This window comes from Triturus cristatus, chromosome 12, assembly GCF_964204655.1.
Source record: "Triturus cristatus chromosome 12, aTriCri1.1, whole genome shotgun sequence".
In the NCBI taxonomy this organism is placed as follows: Eukaryota; Metazoa; Chordata; class Amphibia; order Caudata; family Salamandridae; genus Triturus; species Triturus cristatus.
This window is the reverse complement of record NC_140595.1, coordinates 739,397,459-739,423,291: the sequence shown is the minus strand read 5'-3', so window position 1 is coordinate 739,423,291 and position 25,833 is coordinate 739,397,459. Positions and strand designations below refer to the sequence as shown.

The window sequence follows — 25,833 nt, the reverse complement described above, 5'->3', positions numbered from 1 at the left end:
CATGGTTGGGAAATACTGCACGCACACATGAGGAGATGCTACCTCTGACCATCAGGCTAGTAACCAATACAATCACAGTCTTGTAAGGAAGCGGTCAAGTGTGAACTAATCACTGTCACTTGGAGAGTGCCCATACTATCAACATCTTGATGCTTCCAGTGAACACACGATGATTGAGCAGATGGCAGCTTTGCAAGGATTGGTGAAACCAGAGAGGGGGTTGCCTAGTCTTAAACAGCAGAACAGCCGCACAAGAAACTGAAAGAGAATTAATATTTTAAAATATGCTATTCACCGCAAGAGCGGATTCCGTTGGCACAAAGCAGTGAAAGCCTCAATTAGCGTAGCGACACGTTGGTACCTCTCTCCCGCCGGGCTACACGCCATCACGGGGAGCTCGGTGCTTTGCTTGAAGGGTTGTGGCGAGAGGGGCACTTGTATACACAGGTGGTGGATCTGCACACATATTCAGATGTCTCTGATGGGTATGCGGATTTCACAGCTTCTTATAGAATCTAGATTGCCTTTAGCAAAGGTTTGGAAAGAACCCACTACACACCGTCCATAAATATGTGGTGTAGTAAGATCTGGTCCATGTATGCCAAGGAACAAATCTTATCCATTGTACATGACAACCAGGAGAAAGTTGACAAAGTCAGGAAAGCATTCAAGACTTTTGGTAACAAGGGATTGGGGGGGTGGGGGTGGGGGAGGGGAGTTTGTCTGTCTGCTCGCCCACCTGAACTCATCCACATGGCTGGCCTCCATACGGACAGCTAGGCCAGGGGCCACGGACTCGCCTCACAGGGCCAACCCACAGTTACCCACATGGGTAACTGTGGTACACTTGGGGGAGGGGGGCTCCATACTGTAATACAATGTTTGTGACTAGACAATGAAGGCAGTAACAAGATTCATGTACGATTTGTTGCACTGAGTTTTCTTTTTTCCTGAATTTCGTGGGCATAAAGTATCTCACTTGTGCGGATCAAAATTAATATATAAACTGTTAAAAAAAATACATTAAGCGTTTCATCAGCTGTCGTTTTTAACTTCTTGGTTGACCAAAATTAAAGTTTATGGCTTGACTCAGGGCCTCTGCATGGGAAAGGCAAGGCAGTGTCACCTGTGGCAGCCATCATAGTTTCAGGCATAAATATTAGGGTCGGGCCACTCTAAATTCCATGCAACCGAGCCAGCATTAACCATTAATTGGATAAAGCACTGAAGAATTATTTAAATACTAATCAGGTGTGTGAGACCTTCTTTGCAGGGTGGGCTCCCTGGCATTTTAATGGTTTGACACTAAAATGGCCGCCAAGCGTGACGAAGCCTAACTTTCCCCGATGGTGAAACCCCGAAACCGGTCCTAGGATGCTTGTTTCCAGTCCAGGGAGGACCTGGCCTGGCAGTTCGGGCTGGACTGTTCCCATGAGGCACAGGGTCAAGACTGATTTGCATATGGCTGGGTCCAAACTGGGATGGCATGGTGAGCAAAAAAAACGATGGATTTAGGCCCAGATCTCTGTACTGGGGTGAATGTATGACATTGTTCTGCATTCTGTCCATCAATAGTTCTTTTTGCAACTTTCCCGATGTGGCTGCTTAGAGGGCCTCTTGGGTCACTGGAAGGAGGATGGAGCATGCAGCTGACAGCGGGTAGACAGTTTGTCCTGCTCCGTCATGAGACTACCTTCTGGGTCCCCCAATTCCACTGAAAGGGGTGCTCAAAGACACTGGCATAGCTAAAATAAGTAGTCGGAGATTACTCTGAAAACGTGAAAACATCCGCAATATGCCAGGACCTGGTTTCAAAACATGAAGGACAGCCAATGCCTGAAGGAGGCTTCCCCCACACTCCAGTGGCTTTAGAGGTCGGACTTAAAGCTCCTGTTTGTATGTGTGTGTATGTGCGTGTTGACATGAGGTCTGGTAGAGAAAGCGGTCTTTAGTCAGACCTAAAAAGATTTTAGATAAACAATTTGTTTTACATGACTTCACTGCAAAAGCATACTGAACTGCAGTAACATCAGTTGTTACTATAATCTAAATCAATTTGCCCATTTTATCAACCTTGAAAGTAACAATGGCTGTGACAGCGCTGCCAAGATCTATGCCTTGGAGCCGCAGGTTCATGCAGAGCGGTACTAGAGGCTTTAACCAACAGTTATCACAATAGTTGGCACAGATATGTTAAATTCAGAGATGGGCTTTATGCTATATCAGCCCTGATAGGAATGTTTATAGTCAGCTGAGCACTTGTGAATGGACCGGTTCTTCCATTTGTCATGCTGATTGGACGGCACTTCTGCCCTCATTTTTGTAGCATCTCATCCAAGAAGCATCTTCTCCAAATTCAAAGTAAGCTTCAATACAGCTGTTGTGACTTCATGAACAGCTGCATTTCACTCGGTACCTATTGCTTGACCCTTTCTTAAAGTGGCGCCTTTGTCTCACCGTCCTATATTGGACCCTCCCTGAGGACCCTTCCTTCAAAGGTCACAAGATGAACCTGAAGAAGGTCCCCGGAGCATGGAGAGCGACCATTTCTTGTTTAAGTTCCTTAACATAGGCACTGAGCATTGCCTTCAAACTGATCAACCTGACGTCCTTTGTGGCTGAAGGGGTTTTCAGGTGGTGCCCGTCTTGAGACCGGATCTTGTCCTCTGAGCGCGATGAAGGGACACGTGACCTGGAAGAGGAGACTTTCAGTGGTCTTTCAATGGACTTGCCCAAGTGGTTTTGACTGTTTTTAGATTGCCACAAAAGGTTTTTTTTTCTTGTGAGCAATTTGAACGATGTTGAGGATTTTGTGCACTGTTGACATTGAACCTGTTGGGTATCCGCTTCATTTGTGGCTAAAAGGCTGTTCAGCTGTGAGTCCCTACGGGCATAGTCGCAGTTTGTGATTTGGGTAGGAAGGCTGACAGATCTAGCACTTTCTTCATCATCAGAGGATTTTAAGTTGTTTTTTCTTCACCATCAAGGATTTTACAATAAGACTCGACCATAAATCAAGCCATTGGTGGGCATGGGTGACATTATTGTCCTCACAAAAACACTGGAAGAGCACAAGCAAAGGACATGCGCTCTTGACAAAAGAAGACCTCAAGCTGTCGCTTGACAAATGTCAGTTCTGCTGCTTCGGGGTCAAGAAAGTTGGTCAATTAATGTCAGAACGAGGAGAAGAAATGGACCCGGTGAAAGAGCAGGACCTCAACCCTGGCCTCAGACCAACATTCTTCACGAGTTGTGGGATTCCTGGAGGTCTGCAACTTGCAACTAACACTTTTCCTGGGTTTGCAGGGATTAGCTCGCCCCAGCTACCCGCAAACCGGGTACCCCTAAACCAAAAAGAACTAGCTGAATACTTGCCCACCAAATGGCCATATCGCAAAGAATGCGTGTCATTCATGCCCAAGTAAGTTGAAGGATGCAAGAGGTCCCTCTGAAATCTGATTCGTAAGCTGTTCACTATACCCACTTAGGCACTTGCAGTCCCCAGCCATTCGCACCTGCTGCATGGTGACACCAGTACAACAGCGAGAAGGCAAACAGCCCATACCTATCGCCCACTCCGACAACAGCATGTCTGGATCAGAAGCGAAGCGTGCAGTACGCAGCATTAAACACACTCCTCCACAACTAACCTTCTGCAGTCTAGCGCTTCCACCTCTTCACTCCGAGTGACGTAGTAAACTTCCATGTCGCTTGCATGTACAAAAAGTTTACAACACATTACAGAAGTGTGCCACTACAATACCTTCCATACCCTGAAGCGTAGAATCACTGGGAAATGTTTCCATGATCTGGAATCCGATCTGATGCGGGCAGGAGGCACATTTATAGACGTGGAAAGAGACATGGTAAGAGGCCCTGGTGGGTTTCCCTTATCAGGTAGAATCCTAACATTATAAGGATACTGCACCCAGTTTCTTTGTATCCTCTTGTTTCAGAATGTTCTTTAATATTAAGTATTATCTATGCTTTTTTGCACAAACCATTATCAAGTTTACTCCCCTCCTGCGTTAGAGGCTCAATATAATCTGTGGGCGAAACTGTTCCTAGACCACTGTCTCTGGATCCATATGTGGGGTACGCTTCCTTACATTCACTGACACAAAGGGTGGGATACAGTGTATAAACACTCTCCTGACAAGTTCACATTGATGAAGCAGCTATTGAGACCCCATAAACTTCTCTGGGTAGGGAGCTCACCATAGCAACGTCTGCTAGGACTCCACAAGGTCAGTCAGTTTCACTTACCTTGATTAAGCAGCTATTGAGACCCCATACAATCCTCAGGGTTAGGGTGGTAACAATAGCAGCGTCGGCTAGGACTGCTCAGGGTCAGTCAGTTTCACCTACCTTGATGGAGCAGCTATTGAGACCCCATAAAATCCTCAGGGTAAGGACGCTAACTATAGCAGCATCGGCTAGGGCCGCTCAGGGTCAGTCAGTTTCACTTACCTTGATGGAGCAGCTGATGAGAGAGCCCCGGGAATGAGCCTTCATCAGGGACTTGAAGAGCTTCTTCTTCTTCTCCAGGTCTGCAGCAATGTTCTCCTCATCCAAGCAAACGGGCTCCGAGATACCGCCCGTGAAGTCCACCAGGGCCTCGCTGGTATTACCGCCCTCCAAGGTCTCATAGCAGCCATTCAACCTGAGGGCGACAGGGACAGAAGCAGGTCAGCAGAGCCATGAGAGAGGACAGACTGAGACAAACCCAAAGAAATACAAAGTCAAAGAGTGCCAAAGACAAACAGGCCACCAACAGATTGAGACAGACAGATTCTAGAAGAAAAAACTTGTAAAGCCATTGTGTCTGACTTGCATCCTGGTGCGCACGATGGAGGCAGCAGTTCCAGTGGTTGAAAAGTAAGATCATGGCCAACAGAAACTGGTGCACCTAACCTGAGGCAGATACTAGAACAAGCATTCGAACTGCCATATTGTCTTGTCTTCGCTCTGAAGAACTTGCCCGCTTTGCTGCTACCGGGAAGCCCTCCCTGCTCTTGCGAGAGGTCTAGGAGCATGTTTTGTCTTTGGTCAGCGAGCCGCTGCCCCAGCCTGACTATACAATGGCGTCGAGCTCTAAGAATTACACATGCTGTACAATAGCTTTCCCTCTGATACCATATAATCCGGACGCTCGCCTGGCTGCTGGTGAGTTTAAGTTGCAGCAGTGGGCTTTTTGCACTTATCTGCAGTCCCGCAAATGTAGAAGGCAGAGGCTTCATGTTCACCTGCCTCCTACTGACTTCTCCTCTCCAGCCTAATGAAACTTTGCCCTCATAGCAGACTTACAGCAGAAGAGGAGTCAAGCACTTGCTGCTGCACTGGAGTAGAAGGAGGACTTACCTGCCCCAGAGATGCCCAGAGTGGATTATATGGGGGCATAAAGAGGATTTAGCTGCCCCAGATATGCCAGAATGGATTATGTGAGGGAATAAGGAGGACCTACCTGCCCCGGAGATGCCCAGGATGGATTATGTGGGGGGATAAAGAGGACTTCCCTTCCCCAGAGCTCCCCAGAATGGATAATGTGGGGGATAAGCAGGACTTACCTATCCTGGAGATGCAAGAATGGATTATGTAGGGGATAAGGAAGATCCTGAAAAGGATGAAGATGTCAGAGGTGATTATGTGCAAGGGACGCATCTCACTGCAATTCTTCATCTCTGCAGTGATCTTGCCTTTCCTATTCTACTCTTGTGCAGTACCGCTACAGAGAGCCAGAAAGTACGCCATTAACCGGGGCCATGTGAAATGTGCTTTCTAAAGAATGGAAGGAGGTAGAAAGATCTGGGTCGCCAAGATTCCGCCTTAAAAGCGATCTACTCCACCATCATGCAGAGGAGTTTCCTTCGGGTATGAAGGTGGACTCGTTGATAGCTGGCGTCTCTTCTGAAGGTACAGTTGTGATCCAGTTGATGGAAGAGGGAGTGTGAGAGAACAAGCATAATCTGCAACCAATTTTTCCATTAGAGCAAACTCTTACGCAAGTTATTCAGTGCATTCTCTTTTAAGGGATTTCCAGACTTTGTTAGAAGGATGTCTAGGAGTAAAGACTGTACTTCCACCTTGGTTATAACGTATCAACAAGTTAAGTTCCTTCCGGACATATTATTTGACTGTTTGCGTGTATTGGAAGCACCCTCTGGTTCCGTTATTGCAGCAGGACGTCATAGATGGATGAGATCATGGAAGGGGGTAGTTTACAGAAGGGCTTGTTGATGCACCTTCCGCATACTGCAGCCAAACTGTTTGGGTCCCAGCTAGACCTGGCCACGACGTCAGCGGAGCAAATCGAGGACTCCTGTTCCTCTCGCTTTCAGAGAGCTCAACTGGGGTGCGAAAAGAGCCTTTGGTCCGGCTTCATCATCCAGCGGGACCTTTCAGCCCTTCCTTAGAATGGATCAAGGCTGGAGGATCCCATCTTCTGAACAATCTTAACTCAAGGCCTTTTTAAATCGCCTTTTCCCTCCTTTCCAAACCTGACTACACAAAGACTATATTCATTGGCATTGTGAAGAACATTCGCGAAATCTGGCAATACTCTATCTCAGATGTCTGGGTTTTGGATAACAGAGAACGTTTATCTGATTCAGTTCAGAGAAGAACCACAACAGTTGTTGTTCACCCTTCTGCATGTTTGACTTGCCCAGTTCATTGTCAGGACCTTCTCCAGGAGTAGAAAAAAATCCTTTCAAAAGCAGTGGTAATTTTTTTGCCACATTCATATCTAGATCAGTTTTGTTATTCCTGTTTCAAAATGCATCATCAACCTCAGCTGGTTTTGGACATGAAAGAAGTGGGGTCCTTTATTCCATAGCAGCCAATAAAGATGGTGGCCCTTAAGTCAATTTTGCCGCTTATCTCTCCAGGCTATTTCTGGCACTTTTAGCCCTATAGGACACACAGCTACAGATCCAGATTCATCCAAATTCCCAAAGATTCCTCTGCTTGAGTGTCTTTGACTTTCACTACTAGTTCCAAGTGCTCCCTCTTGCCTAACTTCAGCTCCAAGGGTGTTTACCAAAGTAATTGCCCCACTGGTGCAGTGCTTAATTTGTGCCAGCGCTTGCCTGGGCTCGACACCGACACTTGTTTTTTAAAATCTGCACATTTTAATGACTGTACATCTCATGGTGGAGCGGTCTATTTAAATTTAAACAGAGAACATTAGCACCGTGATTAATAATTCAATACATATTTAAAAAATAACATCAGCAGGCTTAGGAATTCTTACAGCTTTGGGAGACGGAGAATACTCCAAACAGTTCCATTTGTCAGTCTGATGAGTAGCATATAGCTGGCATTTGCAAGGACAGTGGATACTGTAAGTTGCATTGCCTTCTGAAGTATATATGGGGACCTTGCACTTATTTTTTTCACAAATTAAGCACTACACTGGTGTGTTGCCTTCTTTAGTGGAGATCCATGGCTTTCTGTATCTGGATGACTGGCTAATTTCTGCATCTCTTTCGAAGAAGTACACAGATGCTAAAAGAGTCTGCAAAATTCCCCAGAGCCCTGGATTTCTTCTGATCTTGGCCAAGTACCATATAGTTCCTCCACATTGGAGTAATTTTTCACATAAAACTAAATTGTGGTTTTCTTCCAAAAGGAAAAAAGCACAAATTGATTGAGGGAGGACTATGGAGGAGAGACGCGGCGAGGAGGTAAGTTTTTTTATTTAATTTTTTTGTAGCTGCTTCCTGCATCCTCCTGCATCCTCCCCCTACTTCACAAGTCCTACCACCTTCCACCCCCACCCCCCTAGCTCCGATCCGTGCCGCTGCACCTGTAAACAGGAGGACATGGCAGATTCCCTTTAGGTGGTTCCTTGGGCCAAAGTACGTTGGAAGTCCCTCCTGAATCAAATCCTATTACACTGGAAACTGAGCTTGGAGAACTAGGAGGCTTGGACTCCAGATCCCTTCAATGGTTATTAGACCCATGGAGTTTGAGCAAGGGGATAACCCTGAGCAAGGCCGGACTGGCTGTACTGGACTTCTGGTGTTTCCCTAGGAGGTTGGAAGGTGGGAGACAGTTTTGTAGCAGTGCAGCAGTTTTAAAAGCACTCGCTGCAGAGTTCCGTGTATATCGAGTAGTTTTCAGGCAGCAATAAAAGTGTCAAGATAACTCTGGTGATTAATGTACCTGATGGAGGGAGATCAGAGTTTTGTCTAGTGGCAGTTTTGACTCATCTAAGGTGGCGCAGAGGGTTTATATGACTGCTGCAAAGGATGTGTACCATGCAGGTCACAGAACAGTATTTTATGTGCATAGCTCAGTGGTTCACTGCTTTTGTCACAAAGAGCATTTGGCTACTTTATAATTCATAAATTACAAATCATAATCTAGCACATGGTACCGGTTAGAAAGTTGCAAACTAGATAGTACAGGTTAGAAAGTTATGCCCCCAACCCCTGTTTCATTATCCTAATGCTGCTAAAAGGGTTTGTTTAGAAATATATTCTTATTGTAATCCAGTGCATGTGTTAAAGACTTTACTTCGAGGCTTGATGTGACTTTTCAGTGCAAGCTCACGTTACAGGCTCACATTTTATTTGTGTTTAACCTTCAATGTGGAATGTTGTCGTTGCATTTTGTTTCCATTGCAGGTGTGGACAAAGCCTCACCAGTTAGCATAGAAGAGTTTTGTTTTCATGCGATAGCAAGGAATGAGAAGATGAAGTTTGGCAAAGAGAACCACAGTAACAAGCTGGGAGATGAGTTCTCATAGAAGAGGAGAAAAAATGACCAAGGCCAATTGAAGTTGCAACTTAGTGATTGGGAAGTATCCCAATTTGAGTGTTGGAAGAATGGAAATGTAGTGGAGAAGAGTCATGTGGGATCGTCTACCTTGAATGCAAACTGATAATACATGCTGCGCTTAGTGAGGGAGAGCAAGAGACATCTTGAGACTGTGTAGGGTGCAGACATATGTTTCTGCGTGCATAGCTTTATGCTACCTGACCCATGCTTGGAGTATTTCATCTGAAGACTCCAGCAGCTGACAACTTTCTTCCTTTATTTCTATTCTAAATCAATTTAAATGTTCAGTAGAGTAGTTAGTCCTATAAGAGTAGTGTAGGGATAGATAGGACTAATGCTTTATTTTGAAAACTGATTAATGCAATTTAAATCACAATTCTTTTTCCTCATTTTTTGTTTAACTATAATCAAACTAGTCGTATTCTTTCTTCTGTATAAGGTGAATCTCTTCAGGAGATTTGGACACATTTTGTTTGGTCTGTACTTCAATAGCCTTATGCTAAGGCTAGTATATGTAAATTTATTTTTGAACTTATGAGTAAAACTCAGACCAATCCCATATTCAGTTGTGACCTGGATTATTGTGTGACCCAATTGGTTGCACTATATTGCAGTGGCAGCTGCCACTAACAAAGAGTGGTTGGGCAGGTGGGGTCAGCACGGGGGAGAGCGAGCGCGAGATTGAGGGGGTGGGGGGTTGACAGGTTATTAGTAATTTTAAAAACTTACCTGACGTCACCAGCCTCCTCCCGTGTCGAGTCGCTTCTGCTGGCCTCTTCTTCCTGCTTCCCAGCACCCCCTGGAACAGACTCCTAGCCTATCCCTGTGCTGCAGAGCAGCACGGGGATTGGTCTAAGCAGGCAGGAAAGATGCCCTGCTCAGACCAGGGAGTCTGTTGGGGTTTCTTCAGCTACTCAATTCAGCCGGGCTGGAGAAACCGAAGTGTGCATGTGTGTTTTGGTCGGCCTGAGACAGCCAGCCAAACACACATGAGCACTTGGGGAGTGCACACGCACTCCTCCTCCACCCTCCCAAGCCCCGCTCCTCCATGCACAAGCTGGAAAACGAAAAATAAAACCATGCTAGAGCATCGTTTTATTTTTCGTTTGCTGGCATTGCAGTGGGCGACACTCCTTCGCCATTGCGGAGGAGCCGCCACTGCAATTGTGATGATTGATAGTATTCTCCCTCTTATCTCTCATTCATCTAATAAAGACCATTTAGTCGAAGGTAAATGTTTTAAATAGGCCCAAGTTCTCTCACCTCCTTTTCTCTGATTATTTCAGGACACAGTAGTCTGTCAGCTAGCTCTGTATTTTTTGCCCAAGATTTTCTTCTTCTTTTTGGAACTTGGGTTTTTCCAGTTTTTTATTTTTTCATTCTTCTGAGAAGATTGTTATTCAAACTTTAGATGCACATAGGTTATTCCAATTTATCTGAAAGGACTGCTTCCTTTAGGACAGTAGATTTGTGTTTATCACTTATGGTTTAGCTAGCCATGGTCATCGTACCACTATAGCACCTTTGAACCACTGGATTAAGTTTGCTTTTCAGTCTCGTAACAGGTGGCAGGGGTTGATTTGCCATCATCCAATTAGGATAGATCTACTAGAACAGCTTCTTCATCTTGGGCAGCCTTTGATGGTGCATCTGTTAAAGACATTTGTAATGCTTCCACCTGGACATCTCTCCACACCTTTATGAATCATAGAATGTGGCAGGTTGGGGTAAGGTTCCTGCTAATTTTGGTTCTTCGGTGTTGAGATCCGTTTTGCTGGATTAGAAGACTGAGTTTTTTTCTGCTAAATAATTTAATCACTGTGAGGTTATGCAATTTTTGGTCTTCGGTGTGATCCATGTGTGCCACCGATTACTGCGTGCGGTCCCTCCTCTTTTATGGCTTGACTCTGTAACGTGAAAGGACTGGGATGAGGAAGATGGGTAAGGCTTGAAGGACGTAGTTACTTCCGGATAACCTTCATTACTCCACCCAGTAGTATTCCTTATCACAGACCTTGAATCTCTCTCTCTCATTCCCATTTGGAAGTGTCAGTGTGGTTCAGAGAGCAGCTTTTTATAACAAGTAGTGGGATTAGTCGATGCTTCCTTTTTACCCCAACAAAGGAATAGGTCCCAGAGAGGGATACAAGAAAACTATAGGTATTCGAAGAAACTTGTTTTCTCATAAGCTAAAAAAGGGTGATGGGGCTAAATTGAAGTGTAATCACTGTGACGAAGATGACCAAAGGTTGGAGTAGTGAAACCTATCAGTAAGTAACCGGGTCATTACAGTTGACTTGGGACGTCGCAATGCCTGCAGGTAATGTGAACAGGGTCGGATTGGAAAGGCAGGCAATGGGCCGGTATCAGAGTTGCAGCTGTGGGCCACTTTTTGGCCAGCGTGGTGGTCAATTTAGGATGTGTCTTCGCTGTTAAGATGCTGGCAGGGGCCCAGTGGGAGCCTGAGCGACCTTTCCAGAGGCAGATGGGCCTCTATTTCCTTCCTTTTGCCAACTGGGCGGAGGTGTTATTCCTAGTCTTTCTCTGGTCCAGGCCATTAATGTATGCAGATTGAGCAGGTGGACTGGGGAAAAAGCGGCCTAATTTATATTCAGGTGTGGTTCATCAGTGTGTACTAATCCGTGCACAAAGAGTCCTGGCAACATTCGCATTATTTTTTCCATCTCAGTGAAGTTAAAACAACATGCTTCTTTTAGAGAACCCCCCCCTCCGAAAAACAGTGGCGTAACAAAAGTTGAGGAGGCCCTCCTGCAAGGTACACGGAGGGCCCCCGCTCCAGATTTAATCCGGAGTTCTCAGGATTTAGTACTGTGCTGAGGGGGAACCCTGCAGCTCACCCAGCACCGCGGCGGCTGCGGGGGCCTGTGTTACGCCCCTGCTTAAAACATTGAAGCAGTGTTTTGTGAAAGACACAATCTGCAAATGTGTGGAACCGCCATGTAAACACAGAGGGAACAAGCATTTGCAATGCAATAGGTCTCGCATTTCCAAGAGTTTAAGCTATTGGCATTGTAAATGACAATGCCTTTTATTTATGTTTTAAAAACTAAAACAAAAATAAAAGTCATTGTAATTTACAATGTCAATAGCTCAAACTCGCGTATATGCGAGACCTATTGCATTGCAAATGCTTGTTTTTATTTTCTCGGGGAAGAACAATCTCCAAACAGCACTAATGGAAGTGAGGCTTGCACACCTTTCTTGGTTTGTAAAATGTAAGGCAGGTATTTACTGAGGCCACATTTCTTTCCGCCACTGTTTGAGAGGGACTAAGCGGGCAGCGGACGCCAGGCTTCAATGAAGTAGAAATAACAGACAACATGGAGGAAAAGATTTTTTTTAAAAAGATGTTGTACTGTTCATGGCCGGATCAAGTATAGTTTTTGTACCCAAGACATACACTTCCAATTCGGCTCCCAGACTTCAGTCTGCGTTTATCTTCAATCCTTTTGAAGGTGGAGCGGGCCACGGCCGGGGCTGTTGAATGAGCCTTAGGAGGTGGAGCTAGAAACGTGCTGCCTTGCAACAGATCCTAACAGATCGCTTTGTCGAGTTCACAGCTGATACGCAGCATCATAAATGTGCAGCTTGCTATGTGTTCTCAAGAAGCGATATGTTCTTTGCAGACCCCTCTATGCGGAAGGTCAGTGGTGAAAGTACAACCTTTGTTTTATAGAAATCTGTGTATAGTAATTCAGGTAATATGCTTCTTGTGGAGCTAAAAAGGAAGTCATTTACACCATACAGAAATAAAGCATCAATGACTGCGGGACTAAAAACAGAATAGTAAAGGCTTGGCGGCAGCTCGGAGGTTACAACTTTCCAAAAACCAGCAACCCTGCATACAGTTCACATCAGGCTTCATGAGGATTACTGAATAGACGACCAGCGACCCCTAGCAGATCATTTAGCCAGATAAAAAAATTGCGAGTGGAAGGGAGGGGGTGGGGTGGGGTTGCAGCAGGGGTTGTGAAGAGCAGCAATTTAACTGAAGAAGGTAGCTTGAGGTTTGAGATTTTATGAGAATGCCTCATTCTGAACCGTCCAAAGAGGCCACGTTTGAAATGCCGTCTGGTATCTGCACAATCATAGACACACCTGTTTAAAAAAAATCCTGTATATACAGAAGTGCAAATGATACACACACTTTCCAAGGCCATTCAAAGAGCAGTGTATACAAGCATTGGCCGCACAACTCAGCCAGGAGTTGTCGCGCACAAATATTTAATTAAACAAGCCCAGGAGTTGTGGAAGACGCGGAAGTGGGATAAGGGAGGGTGTAGGGGAGAGAGGCACGCAGGCTGCTTTGATGTTCTCAGTGGCCGCGCGGCTCACTGAGAACATCAAAGCGCCCGCAAAATGTACACGCAGGCTGCCAAATGGTGCGTGCGCCCGGCGCACATGCACTGTAGTTGGCGCCCTCAAAGCACTAGTTTGCACTTCCAAAACCCCCGTTTACAAAAGCTCTCGCGAGAGCAGCGCTAAAGCGCTGGCTCAGGCGAGACCTAAAAAGGGCCTGTACCCCAGAGCTCTTACTCTGCACTGTTAGTTGTCATGGCCTGGGCATAGTGTTCGACAACACCGTTAACCCCTTCGCTGCCAGGCCTTTTCCCCTCCTGTGCCACTCCCTTTTTTGGCTATTTGGGGTAGTGCGCGCTGAGACCCCTGTAACTTTTTGACCACATAAGGTATCCACGCCAAATTTGCGTCCTTTTCTTCCAACATCATGGGGATTCTAAAGGTACTCAGGGTTTGTGGATTCTCCTAGAGGGGTCACAGAAATGAGCCAAAATACAGCAAAATGTTTTTTTTTTCGGAAAAATGGGAAAAACGAGCTGCAAATGAAAGCATCTGGGTTTTTCCCTGCAAATGTTATCAAAAAAGGGTTTGTGGGGTTGAAATCACCATTTTCCCAGCTTTTCGGGGATACCAGACTTATGTCAGAAACCCAACATTTTTTACACAGTTTTGGCATTTTTCTGGGACATAGCCTAATTTTGCTATTTTTTGTGCTTTTGACCTCCTTCCAGTTAATGGCAGAAATGGGTACAAAAGCAATAATGGATCCTGGAAAGCTATACATTTTCGAGAAGACAAAATTCTGAATTCAGCAAGGGGTCATTTGTGTAGATCCATCAAGGTTTTTTTATAGAAACTAACAGTTAAATATAGGATAAATTGAAAATTAGTTGAAAAAAACAGCCTTTTGTGTCAACGTTTTCACCTGTAACTTCTTCTAATTATGACAGCTCTTTGAAAGCAATATACCATTACATCCGCTGGACATAACTGGTTGTGGGGATATATAGGACTTGTAGGTTCACCAAGAACCCGACGAACCCAGAGCCAAAAACTGAGCAGCAACTTGCAATGGTTTTTTATTCTGTACCGGGTATATAGTAATTATTCTGTAAAAATGTGTACATGGAAAAATCGGTATGAAAGACACCTATGCATTTCTGAAATGGGAACAAAATATAGAGTTTAGAAACAGTAGATATTTGCACATTTCTGAAATTGGGAATACTCATACTAGCATGAGAATTATCAGTCATTTTTTAGAATGACTTCTTTTTTACACAATATCTTTCATTTGGAAGGCAGAAATGCATCGAAAGTCAATAGATAATAACTAACAGTTCCTTTACAAATCTGAATTACCCCAAGTCTCCCGATAAAAATGGTACCTCACTTGTGTGGGTAGGCATAGTGCCCGCAACAGGAAACGGCGCAAAACGTAACATGGTCACACCTCAATTTCGCAGTGAAAAATTACCCTTTTTTGGCAAAATGTCTAGCTGTAGTTTTTGAACCCTAGCTCCGCGGGCACCTTGGGAAACCTAGCAAACCTATACATTTTTTAAAACTAGACACCCAGGGGAATCCAGGATGGGGTGACTTGACTGCCTCCCACCAGGGTCTGTTACCCAGAATCCCTTGCAAACCTAAAAAATTGACAAAAAAAAAAACACGTTTTCCCCACATTTCTGTGGTGGAAAGTTCCAGAATCTGCGTGGATCCACAAATTTCCACCCACCCCGCGTTCCCCAAAGTCTTACGAGAAAAACGGTACCTCACTTGTGTGGGTCGGCCTAGTGCCCGCGACAGGAAACGGCGCAAAACGCAACGTGGTCACACCTCAATTTCGCAGTGAAAAATGACCCTTTTTTGGCAAAATGTCTAGCTGTAGTTTTTGAACCCTAGCTATGCGGGCACCTTGGGAAACCTAGCAAACCTATACATTTTTGAAAACTAGACACCCGTGTGCTTCCAGGGAGGCATGGCTTGCATGGATCCCCCAACGTTTCCTTACCCAGAATCCCCTGCAAACCTCAATTTTAGCTGAAAAAAAATCAAATTTTTCACACATTTTTGTGTGGGAAAGTTGTGGCATCACTGGGCTCACTCAAATTTCCAACCACCCAGCGTCCCCCCGGGTCTCCCGGTAAAAATGGTGCCTCACTTGTGTGGGAGGCCCAAGTACCCACGACAGGCAAGGGCCCAAAACGTATTGAGGCGACATGAAAATGGCCTACCTCAAAACGACCTGCTTTTGCAAGGGGGGTCACCTGGGTTTTTGGCCCGGTGCTCGGCGGCCACCTAGGGGAAACTACCAAACCCACACATTTCTGAAAACTAGACACCCGGGGGATTCCAGGGAGGTATGGCTTGCGTGGATCCCCCAACGTTTCCTTACCCAGAATGCCCTGCAAACCTCAAATTTAGCTGAACAAATCACCTTTTTCACACATTTTTGTGTGGGAAAGTTGAGGCATCACCAGGCTGACTCAAATTTCCTACCACCCAGCATTCCCCCGGGTCTCCCGATAAAAATGGTGCCTCACTCGTGTGGGAGGCCCAAGTACCCGCGACAGGCAAGGGCCCAAAACGTATTGAGGCGACATGAAAATTGCCTACCTCAAAACGACCTGGTTTTGCAAGGGGGGTCACCTGGGTTTTTGGCCCGGTGCTCGGCGGCCACCTAGGGGAACCTACCAAACCCACACATTTCTGAAAACTAGACACCCGGGGGATTCCAGGGAGGTATGGCTTGCGTGGATCCCCCAACGTTTCCTTACCCAGAATGCCCTGCAAACCTCAAATTTAGCTGAAAAAAATCACCTTTTTCACACATTTTTGTGTGGGAAAGTTGAGGCATCACCGGGCTGACACAAATTTCCTACCACCCAGCGTTCCCCCGGGTCTCCCGATAAAAACGGTGCCTCACTCGTGTGGGAGGCCCAAGTACCCGCGACAGGCAAGGGCCCAAAACGTAGTGAGGCGCACTACGTTTAGGACCCTTGCCTGTTGAGGCGCACTACTGGGTGGTAGGAAATTTGTGTCAGCCCGGTGATGCCACAACTTTCCCACACAAAAATGTGTGAAAAAGGTGATTTTTTCAGCTAAATTTGAGATTTGCAGGGCATTCTGGGTAAGGAAACGTTGGGGGATCCACGCAAGCCATACTTCCCTGGAATCCCACGGGTGTCTAGTTTTCAGAAATGTGTGGGTTTTGTAGTTTTCCCTAGATAGCCGCCAAGCCCGGGGCCAAAAACTCATGGGACCCCCTTTGCAAAATCAGGTTGTTTTGTGATAGGTAATTTTGATGTCACCTCAATTGGTTGTGGGCCCTTGCCTGACGCGGACACTAGGCCTACCCACGCAAGTGAGGTACCATTTTTCTCGGAAGACTTTGGGGAACGCGGGGTGGGTGGAATTTTGTGGACCCACGCAGATTCCAGAACTTTCCACCACAGAAATGTGAGGAAAATTTGTTATGTTGGACACATTTTTAGGTTTGCAATGGATTCTGGGTAACAGAACCTGGTGAGAGCCAGTCAAGTCACCCCATCCTGGATTCTCCTCGGTGTCTAGTCTTAAAAAATGTACAGGTTTGCCTACGTTCCAACTGCGCTAGGGCCCAAAATCCACAGGTATGCACATTGCTAAAAAAAAGGCGGCGCCCAGTGGGCTTTCTGCCGCCCTGGGGGGGAAATCGGGGAAGGGGGTTTCATCCCGATATGCCCCTAAAGGGGCAGAAAGACTGTGGCTATTTTTTGTGGGGGTGGGGGCATTGGTATGACCATTTTGGGCAGCCCCCACCCCCACGCATAAAAAAGCCTGCGTACTCTCTGGCGCCTAGTGGGCTTTCTGCCCCCCCAGGGGGCAGATCAGGGGCCGCTGCCGCCAACTACCCTCCCAGGGGGGTGGAAAGACTGGAGTTTCTCTGGGGGTGGGGTGGGGGTATTGTCATTGTTAGAAATGAGGGGGCTCTGGTTGACGCAGGTGCTGTGGACCCACAACAAGCAGGGACCCTTTACTTCTTGTCAGGGCGAAGGATGACTCCCCAGAATAACCCCTGCTCACCCTCTAGGTGTGTGGCGCGAGCAATCTAGGCTAAGTCTCAGGCGTACACGGTTTAAATGCAATTACACATACAGTAAACCCCTTGCATGCACCACAAACGGACACCAATCAGGAAGTATACAAAAATAAGCTTTTATGTAGATTCAGCAGATTCAAATACAAGGCCCAGTAACGTTGAACTGATGGGGCCACAATTCTTAGGTATACGGTAAAGTTCTCTTTGTTACGGAAAGTTCTTTAGGCGGGCACAAGGTAACTGTGGGCCTCAGCGCAGTTCGTGCTGAGCCTGCGCCCGGGAAGCACACGGCAGATGACAGGGAAATCAGAACGTTGCGGACCCTGGATCCGATGCGAGCTCGCGTTCGAGTTCGTAAGTACAGTACCTTGTTTCTTGACGCAAAGGCGGGTGCGGGATTTCAGCGGCTCTTCGACAGAAGGGCGAGGCGGCGTCCGAGGCTCCCAAACTTCACGATGGGGGTCTGATCTTCAGGCTCACGACAAGAGCGGGGTGTTGCAGGTGGCGGGTGAACAAAGCGGGGCAGCCGGGCACGCAGGTTGCGTCCGGGCCGTCCGAGGCTTGGAGATGCTCACAACGCTGATTCCGGCGGGAGGGTGAAGGTGCACAGCGAGCCTCCGGCGAGCGAGGTGAAAGGGGCAGCCCAGCACAGCGTAGGGGGAGCGGCTCCGATCGAGCGAGGCTCTTCCCAAGGCGGGGGCGGCTAAGCAGTCCTGGTCACGGCTCAGGGAGGGACTGGGGCACGAGGGTCACAGCTCCGGCGAGGGAAAGGACACCACAGTCCAGCGGCAGGCGAGTGAAGATCAGGTAGAGCCCAATGGTCCTGGGGCTCAGTTCAGGGGGCAAGCTCAGTTCCAAGCCCTTGGAGATCGTTTTGGAAAAGCACAAGTCTTGAAGGTAATAATAAAGCAAGTTTTCAGCAAAGGTTTCTCTTCTCCCCTTTGGCAGCAAGGTCACCACTGCAGGCCAATCCCCCAGGACAGGGACAGTCTTCCTCCTACAGCTTTCCCGGTGCCTCCTCCTCAGGCAGAGATTCTTCTTGGTCAAAAGCGGATCTAGTTTCTTAGGAGCAGGGCTCCTCCATTTATACAGCAAATCTTTTGTTCTCCCAGGCTAGGGGGTCCTTTGCCTAGTCCAGTCCGGGTTCTGAGCACTTTGTTTACGTGATGCAGGCTTCTTCTTTCAGAGTGCAGGGCAGAATCCTCAGACGCTCCACAGGGGGCGGATCCGGCATTGAGGTGGCAGAGCACTGTCCTATTCAGAGCCTAGGAGCACTCCTCCCACCCATCTACCTGTCGATCGTCCTATTCACCACCAGGCTACCTAGCCCTGCCCATCTGGGTTCCCCCAGCCCGGTCACTCACACCAGCCAGACATCAGATACACATCACGCAGAGGCGGGCTGAAATGTTTAGGCAAGCAAAGGCCAGCTTTCTAAAAGCGGCATTTGCAAACCCGGAATATTAAAATAAACCTTGCGAAAAGATGTACCTTATTATTCCGAGTTCAGGCATACTAAACTCGATCTCCTACCATGTTCCCTGGATCGGTTAGGATCATAGGGTGTACCAATCCAGGCCGCCCATACTGGCCTATGAGAACAGGGTAGCCTTGCAGTAGTGAACAACAAGATGGCGGTAATTCACTACTAGGACATGCCACGCATCTAGGCTTGTCCTACCTTATGCTCACAACGCACCCTGCCCGTGGGCCTACCAGAGGGGTGACTAACATGCAGCTAAGGGAAGGTTTTAGGGACCGGCAAGTGTGGGCACTTGCCAGTCAGCATGTCAGTACCAGACTGCACGCAGGTTCTGCGATGGCAGACCTTAGACATATTTTACCGGCCGCTTCTGTGGGTGGCACAACCCGTGCTGCAAGCCCACCAGCGGTGTTTGCATTTACATGCCCTGGCGCTCCTGGCGCACTTTACTGGGGTCTGACAGTAAATCAAACAATCCAATCATGGAACCCAACCAACATATATAATTTACAAGGGAGCACTCGCACCGCGACACTGGTTGGCAGTGGCACAGCGCGCTGAGCGGCCAACACCATTAAAGCACATGAGGCACAGCGACAAAAAGAGGAAGGGAGACTCACGCCAAGGTGCCAGGTCTAACAGTCATGCCCATTTTGGGGAGCCCCTACCCCTACACTAATAAAACAATAAAATCTATGGTTTCTAGTGGGCTTTCTGCGCCCACCGGGGGGGCCAGATTGGGGGCTACAGCTCCCATCTGCCTCCTGGGGGGCAGAAAGACTGTCATTTTTGTGGGGAGGGAGGGTGGGGGCATTGGCGTGCCCGTTTCGGGCAGCCCCCACCCTAAAAAAAAAAACTAAAAACTAATCCCTGGTATTTAGTGGGCTTTCTGCCCCCCCGGGGGGGGCAGAAAGACTGTAGTAATTGGGGGGTGGGGTGGGGGCATGGGCCTGCCCATTTTGGGCAGCCCCCACCTCTATTTTTTTTTTTTATTCCCTGGTGTCTAGGGGGCAGAAAGGCTGTAATGGTGGCGGGTGAGTGGGGGCATTGGCGTGCCCGTTGCGGGCAGCCCCCACTCTAAAAAAAAAAAAAAGTAAAAACGAATCCCTGGTAGTTAGTGGGCTTTCTGCCCCCCCGAAGGGGCAGATTAGGGGCCAATGCCCCATCTGCCCCCGGGGGGGGCAGAAAGACTAGTAATTGGGGGGTGGGGTGGGGGCATGGGCCTGCCCGTTTTGGGCAGCCCCAACCCCTATTTTTAATGATAAAAAAATTCCCTGGGGTCTAGTGGGCTTTTTGTCCCCCCGGGGGGGGCAGATTAGGGGCTAATGCCCCCATCTGCCCCCCAGGGGGGGCAAACAGACTAAATTGCGCCAAAGTTATTTGGGGGGAGCAAAGGCCCTTGCCCAAGGGGCCGCTCCCCCCTCCCTGGTGTCTAGTGGGTGGATCCCTGCTTAGGGATCGCCCTTCTGTGGCGATCCCCAAGCAGAGATCCACTGGGGAGGGGTACCATTGGAAAGGGGAGATTCTCCCCTTTCCAACTATACCTCTCCCGTCTTTCTACGTGCTCAGGGGGCTGAGATAGCCCCCTGAGCACGTAGAAAGTGAAACTGAAATGAGCCTCTTGGCACATTTCAGTTTCACTTTCACTGTAATGACGTCGGCGCGACTTGCGCGCCGATCGTCATTACAGTGAAAGGGTGGGGGGCCTCGGAAGCTGGGGAAGCTTTTCCCCAGCTCCCGAGGCTATTTTGGTTTAAAGGGAATCCCTCTGGTGCCCGCACCAAAGGGATTCCCTAGGGAATGCCTCATGACGAGCTGGACTCGTCATGGGCACAGCGCGACTGTGCTCCATGACAAATCCAGCTCGTCATAGGCACAGAAGGGGTTAAAGGAGTTTCACACTTCGCTTGGGAGCAAAAAGAAGGACAGTATTTGCTGAAGCAAGTCTGGCACTAAAGTTTGTGCGGAAAACATACTTGGGCCTTAGACAGGTTGAGGAAAGGTGAAGGATGACACCAGAGCCACATTTCGGTGGGGTGGGGGGGGTTATGAAATTTTTTCGGGGGGGGGGGGGGGCTAATTCTAAAAGCAACATGCAGAGTAGAGCTGCAGGGCCTCTAAAAAGGGTTGAAAATTAACAAAGTCTCATAAACAAGCAAATGGTCTTTTAAAGACCTGTGAAGTACTCGGGTGCGGCTGTGTGTGCGCCGGGAAGCTGTCTCAGCCCGGGCTGACACACGACAGAGGAGGGGTCGCTGAAGCCCTTCGAGTCCAATGGGCGTTGCGCGCCTGGATGACACACGGCTATTCGGGCATGGATTTGTGACCCTGCAGCTGGAAACAGAGCTGGACGCTCAATTCCCTCAAGCCCAGGTGCGAAAAGCCAACGCAGTCCAAGGATTTTCTTTGCATCATTGTGAGCAATGGAAAGAAGATGACAACAACTCAAGAGCAACAGATTCGGGCTGCGCGCTGCTGAACAGCTCTATCGGTAACTCATTAGCTAACATGTGACGTAATTTGCGTACGTTGCATGACAGTCACTACATGCCGTCGCTAGGCCGCGCCCTCTGCTGTTGCCATGGTGCTCGGCGCATCCGATGACCTCTGTTGGTCGTCATCCGTGCGCGCCACTAAGAGAGTGTACAGTTTGTTGCCCCGGGTTACCAGGGAAGGGGCGGGGCTTCGGCCTAGAGGAGAGGAACTGAGAGCAGTGGCGCTGTGCTCTACAGCTCGAGGGAGGCAGCATCATGCAGCTCAAACACATGAAGACCCTGCTCACCCCGCAGGTGAGGAGGGAGGCGTGATCCCGCCGAGAGGGAGGGAAGCAGGCAGATGCCGGGGGCCGCAGTCGGCAGTAATGGGCACTTAGGAGGCTAAGTGGCTTAGAGGATGGGGATGGGGCATTTCAGAAGTAAGGGTGATCCCGTAACTAGAGGATTACTAAAGAATCAACCGATAAAACAACGAGACCTATTGGCTTTGTCAATGCTTGTTGTACAGGGGGTCGGCAGCGGCGGGGTGTGTGCGCGCGCATGTGTCTGTGTGTGCATCTGCGCAAGCGCATCTCAGAAGCGCGTCCACAGACCCCAATCACTATCGCTGCGCGTGCCCCAGTCTGTCTCCCTTGAGAGGCATCTCGGCGACAATAGGTCTCGAGAGCGAGACCTAAAAAGGACATGGTAATCCCTACAGCGGTGCTTTAGCAGGCACTCCCCTATTGTAGGGATTACTGTCGGACCGATGCTCAAATGGGCTCCTTGAGCCTGTCGGATGCATCGGTCAGTCCCTCGGACCACTGTGCTCCGACCTACCACATCATAATCCTGTGGTCAGACTGCTATCCTGGCTGTCGGGCAGGCCACCTTCAATGGACTGTCGGTGGTGGTCTGTTCGATACCCTAATCGGGTGCTGAAAGTGAAAGGCAGATTACTGAGCAGAATTAAAACTGCGGTTAAACAATAAGGGGAAAACTAGCTTTCTAGCGCGTCCTTCTGAGCAATCTTTCTGTGTTCAACATACTAATCGCGAGTTCTATTCCCTTAGATTTATTTAATGCACTTTTTGGATTAGTTAGAAGAAGACTATGGGCGTGGCTTGGCGCCCGCGAGTGATGGCGGCGCTCGAGTAAGGCTCCGGGGCGGCGCTGTGAGACAAGCCGGTTCCTGTTTTTCAATCCTGGAGGCGAATGGCTGAAGGAGAGTCGGAACATGCCCTGATCTCACCCGACGTCAATTGAAGTCTCTTCATGCCTCCGCGACGCTACTACTGCCGCTTGTGAGTTCCGACAGGATTTTTTGCTTGCGGCCGCCATCTTAGTTTTGCCGAGCGACGCGCGTTGTGCTGAGGTAACTGCAACATCAGTTCAGCGCTATGAGTGTAAGACAATACACACTCTTCGTGGGCTTATAATTTACCCCCATGACTGCTTCTCCTTTTATGCACCGAATTTCTGCACTGCCTGCCTTTTATTTGGAGCGCGTGTCACTTATATAATGCATCAACAATGCTCCTTCATGACACGCCCTTCTTTCCCATGACTACCATTGAGCTGTTTTTCAAGCTAAGACACTACCAGCGCTCTATATGGATAATTTCCTGCCTTCCTTATAAGTGGTGAATTATTTTTATTTTTTTCATTTTTTTTTCTCAAAGCAGCGCGCCTGGTTGCTTCTCTGCTGTCAATGTCACTAATTACTGCAGGCTTCTGCGAGGTACATGAGAGGACATTCCACCACATCTCTTGCCAATTTGCTTGAGATCACTTCACATTAAGCAGTGCGTTGGTGCCTACATTCTGCAGTATAATGCCACACGAATAATACCCTGGTCTTATCATAAACGGCTCCTTCTGTTTTTCCTCACACACCTCGATGACCATTTACACCCGAGTACTATGAAGATGGTTGCATTCCTTTCATGACGTATTCAACTACCCTCATACTCCTGCGGTGTTCTCTCTTGGGCTGTCTTCATTTTAGCTTCCTGTGACCTCTACTGTGTCAACCACCTCACGGCTTTGTCACATGGGTAGACTCAAGTCAATGTCGCATTCGTCTCGTTCGCCCAAACCTCAGATTGTGAAGAACTCCAAGGTTTTCTCTGCTTTTTCACAACTGGAACACTCTCTTAACTCGTCTGGCTCTGATACACCAATGCATCCTTCCAGGCACTCGCAGGATAATTCCAAATCTAACACGAAGAGGCTTAAGTCGAACTCCCTTTCACCCCCAAAGCATTCAGGACCAGTATCCATGGAGTTATTGTTAGAAGAAATAAGATCCTTGCGTCCTTTCATGGAAGAGACTAATATTAAGCTCCAGGTTCTTACGGATAATTGGTCGCAAATGAAAACAAGGGTAACATCGATTGAAAAATCTGTTCAGTCGTTCCAAGAGACATCCTCTGTTGTCTCGAACCTGAAGTCTCAAGTCTCGGATCTTCAACAACAAGTGGAGCAGTTGGAAAACAGAAATAGACGCAATAATCTTCGTGTTTATGGCCTAGTTGAAGGACTCGAGGGGTCTGATCCAATCGCCTTCTTCAAGTCGTTTCTCCCCAAGCTCCTGCATCTGCCACAGGACAAGGCCCTCAACATTCAGCGTGCTCACAGACTGGGTCGGCCACCTTCTTCTGCTTCTTCCTCACAAAGGCCCAGAGGGGTCATCATCTACTTTTTGGAATATACCGATCTCTTGATGGTACTGGCGGCGGCCAAATCCTCTCCGAATCTGACTTGGTCTGGCTCGTCTCAGTTTTTTGCTCAGGATTATGCCAAGGCCACTGCCAATCGTCGCAAGGTTTTTCTGAGTTTAAGAGAAGACCTACGTGCGATGGGAGCACGATACGGCCTTTATCACCCATGTTTATTCAAAGTTACCTATAATAATAAGACTACAACTTATGAAGATCCAGTGCGCTTACAAAGCTTCATCAATGCGCACAGATCATCTACCATGGAAGCCTCCGGACCATCATCCTCTGCTCCTGGTTGACTAGTGCCTTTGTGACTCTCTAATGGCTGCTGCTTTTTCTCTTTTTCCTGTTCTTCTTCAGAGACTTTATCTAGGTTGCAGTTAACCTGTGTTCTTCTGATTCTCCGGTTATCCACTTTGCCGGTGCTCTATTGTTTATGCATGATGGTTGTCCCCTGTTCTATTTGTTAGTCATGATTTCAACATAATCTCCTGGTATGTCTTAATTCTTTGTTCTTCTTTTTTCGTCTTACAGGACTTTTTTTTCGTGTTTAATGATGTCTCCCGGTCCCTGCTTCGTTGCTCCTGGATGTGCTGCCTCACCCATGTGGTTCCTTCCCTCCTCCACCCCTTCTCGCATACCTCCTTTGTAGGTATGTTCCTTCTTTATTCCCTCATTTGTCTTCCCTGTGCATCCGATGATCTTTCCTTCTATCTCTCCCTCTTTTCTCTTTCCTTGTTCTTATTTTGCAAAATGATTCAGCTGACCAAAGCTGGAGCATGTCTTTCCCTGGGCTGGCCAGCTTCTCTAGTGGATGTTCTTCCCTTCCACAATTTCGAAACTGGGCTCTGGTGTTGTGGACTTTTACGCTCATGTTGCGGATCGACTTCGTATCGCATTGAGCACTTCCGTCTTGATGGTTGACGATTTACCTAGTTGTGGGATGGACTTGCTGGTCTTGAGAGCTATTTCCATTTCTCCTGTGTAGGATGTGGACAGGTCATGCATGTGTGCGAGGATTAGAATGTAATTTAGGCATATTTCCGGCTGACACAGGATGAGGCCTCTCAAAGTTACATATCTGCAACCTTGTATGAGCTACGCCCAAACTTCTTTTGATTAATCATCATTGGTGCATTTGCTCACTATCTCATGCAAGTATACATAGAACATTTCAATGGATTCCTCTTCAGACTGCCGCACTTACCACAGGTTAAAGTGTTCGAGGTCCAGGTTGAGTTGGGGATCAAAGTGTGCGTTACGTTCTCTGAGAGCTGTGTCATTGTAAGCCCCCGGCACCTGGGAGGTGTTTGAATAGTTAGTATATTTCTTCCCCTGCATAGTGGGGGAACAAGGATCTTTTATTCGTTCTGTTAGTTTCTTGTGTGGCCCTGAAGTAGTTCATGAGGTAGGCGACTTATCCATTTTTTCCAACATGGTGGGGCAGTAAGCGGATCAGCTACCTCGCTGAACAATGGCTGTAGAACCATGGGTGGATTATCTGCGCTGCGTCTGATAGCCAAAGATCTGACACCGGGAGGCAGGCAAGCACTGCAAAGAGGGAGCTGTTCAGGGAGTGAAGCCGTCTTCACCCCTGGCAACAGAGGTGTGGCGGGCGTATGTTGCAACTCAAGAGAGCACCAGCAGCGGGATGGAAGTGTACCTTTTGCCTACGGAGTGGAAACCAAATACCACCTGGCGGGAATCAGTCTCTATCTGGAACCTGGCCCGCTGTGGGATTCAGTACACTACCTACCAGTAAATCAGACATCACATGTTGGGGAAACCATAGCAACGGGGCTCTGGTGGGGAAACTCTACACTTCCTTTGGGGACAATCAACCAGATGGAAAAAAGGCACATAGTACTTGGGGTGGCACTTAGCTGTGCGCTCTACCATGTAGAAACTAGTAGACAACTGGTGGGAGAGACACGCAAGACCCCACAGAGGGGACGCAGGACCAAA

The 25,833-nt window shown here is 47.9% G+C and overlaps 1 protein-coding gene across 2 annotated transcripts in view; it reads right to left on the bottom strand.

Annotated features, from left to right (window-relative positions):
* The window catches only part of LOC146782638 (calpain-5-like), a 142,412-nt gene that overhangs the window by 55,555 nt on the left and 61,024 nt on the right, over positions 1 to 25,833 (bottom strand). For both annotated transcript variants that reach the window (XM_085640024.1, XM_085640025.1), the window contains exon 5: positions 4,471 to 4,663. In XM_085640024.1, coding sequence (XP_085496150.1) covers positions 4,471 to 4,663 — 193 coding nt within the window. The remainder of the gene's footprint in view (positions 1 to 4,470; positions 4,664 to 25,833) is intronic.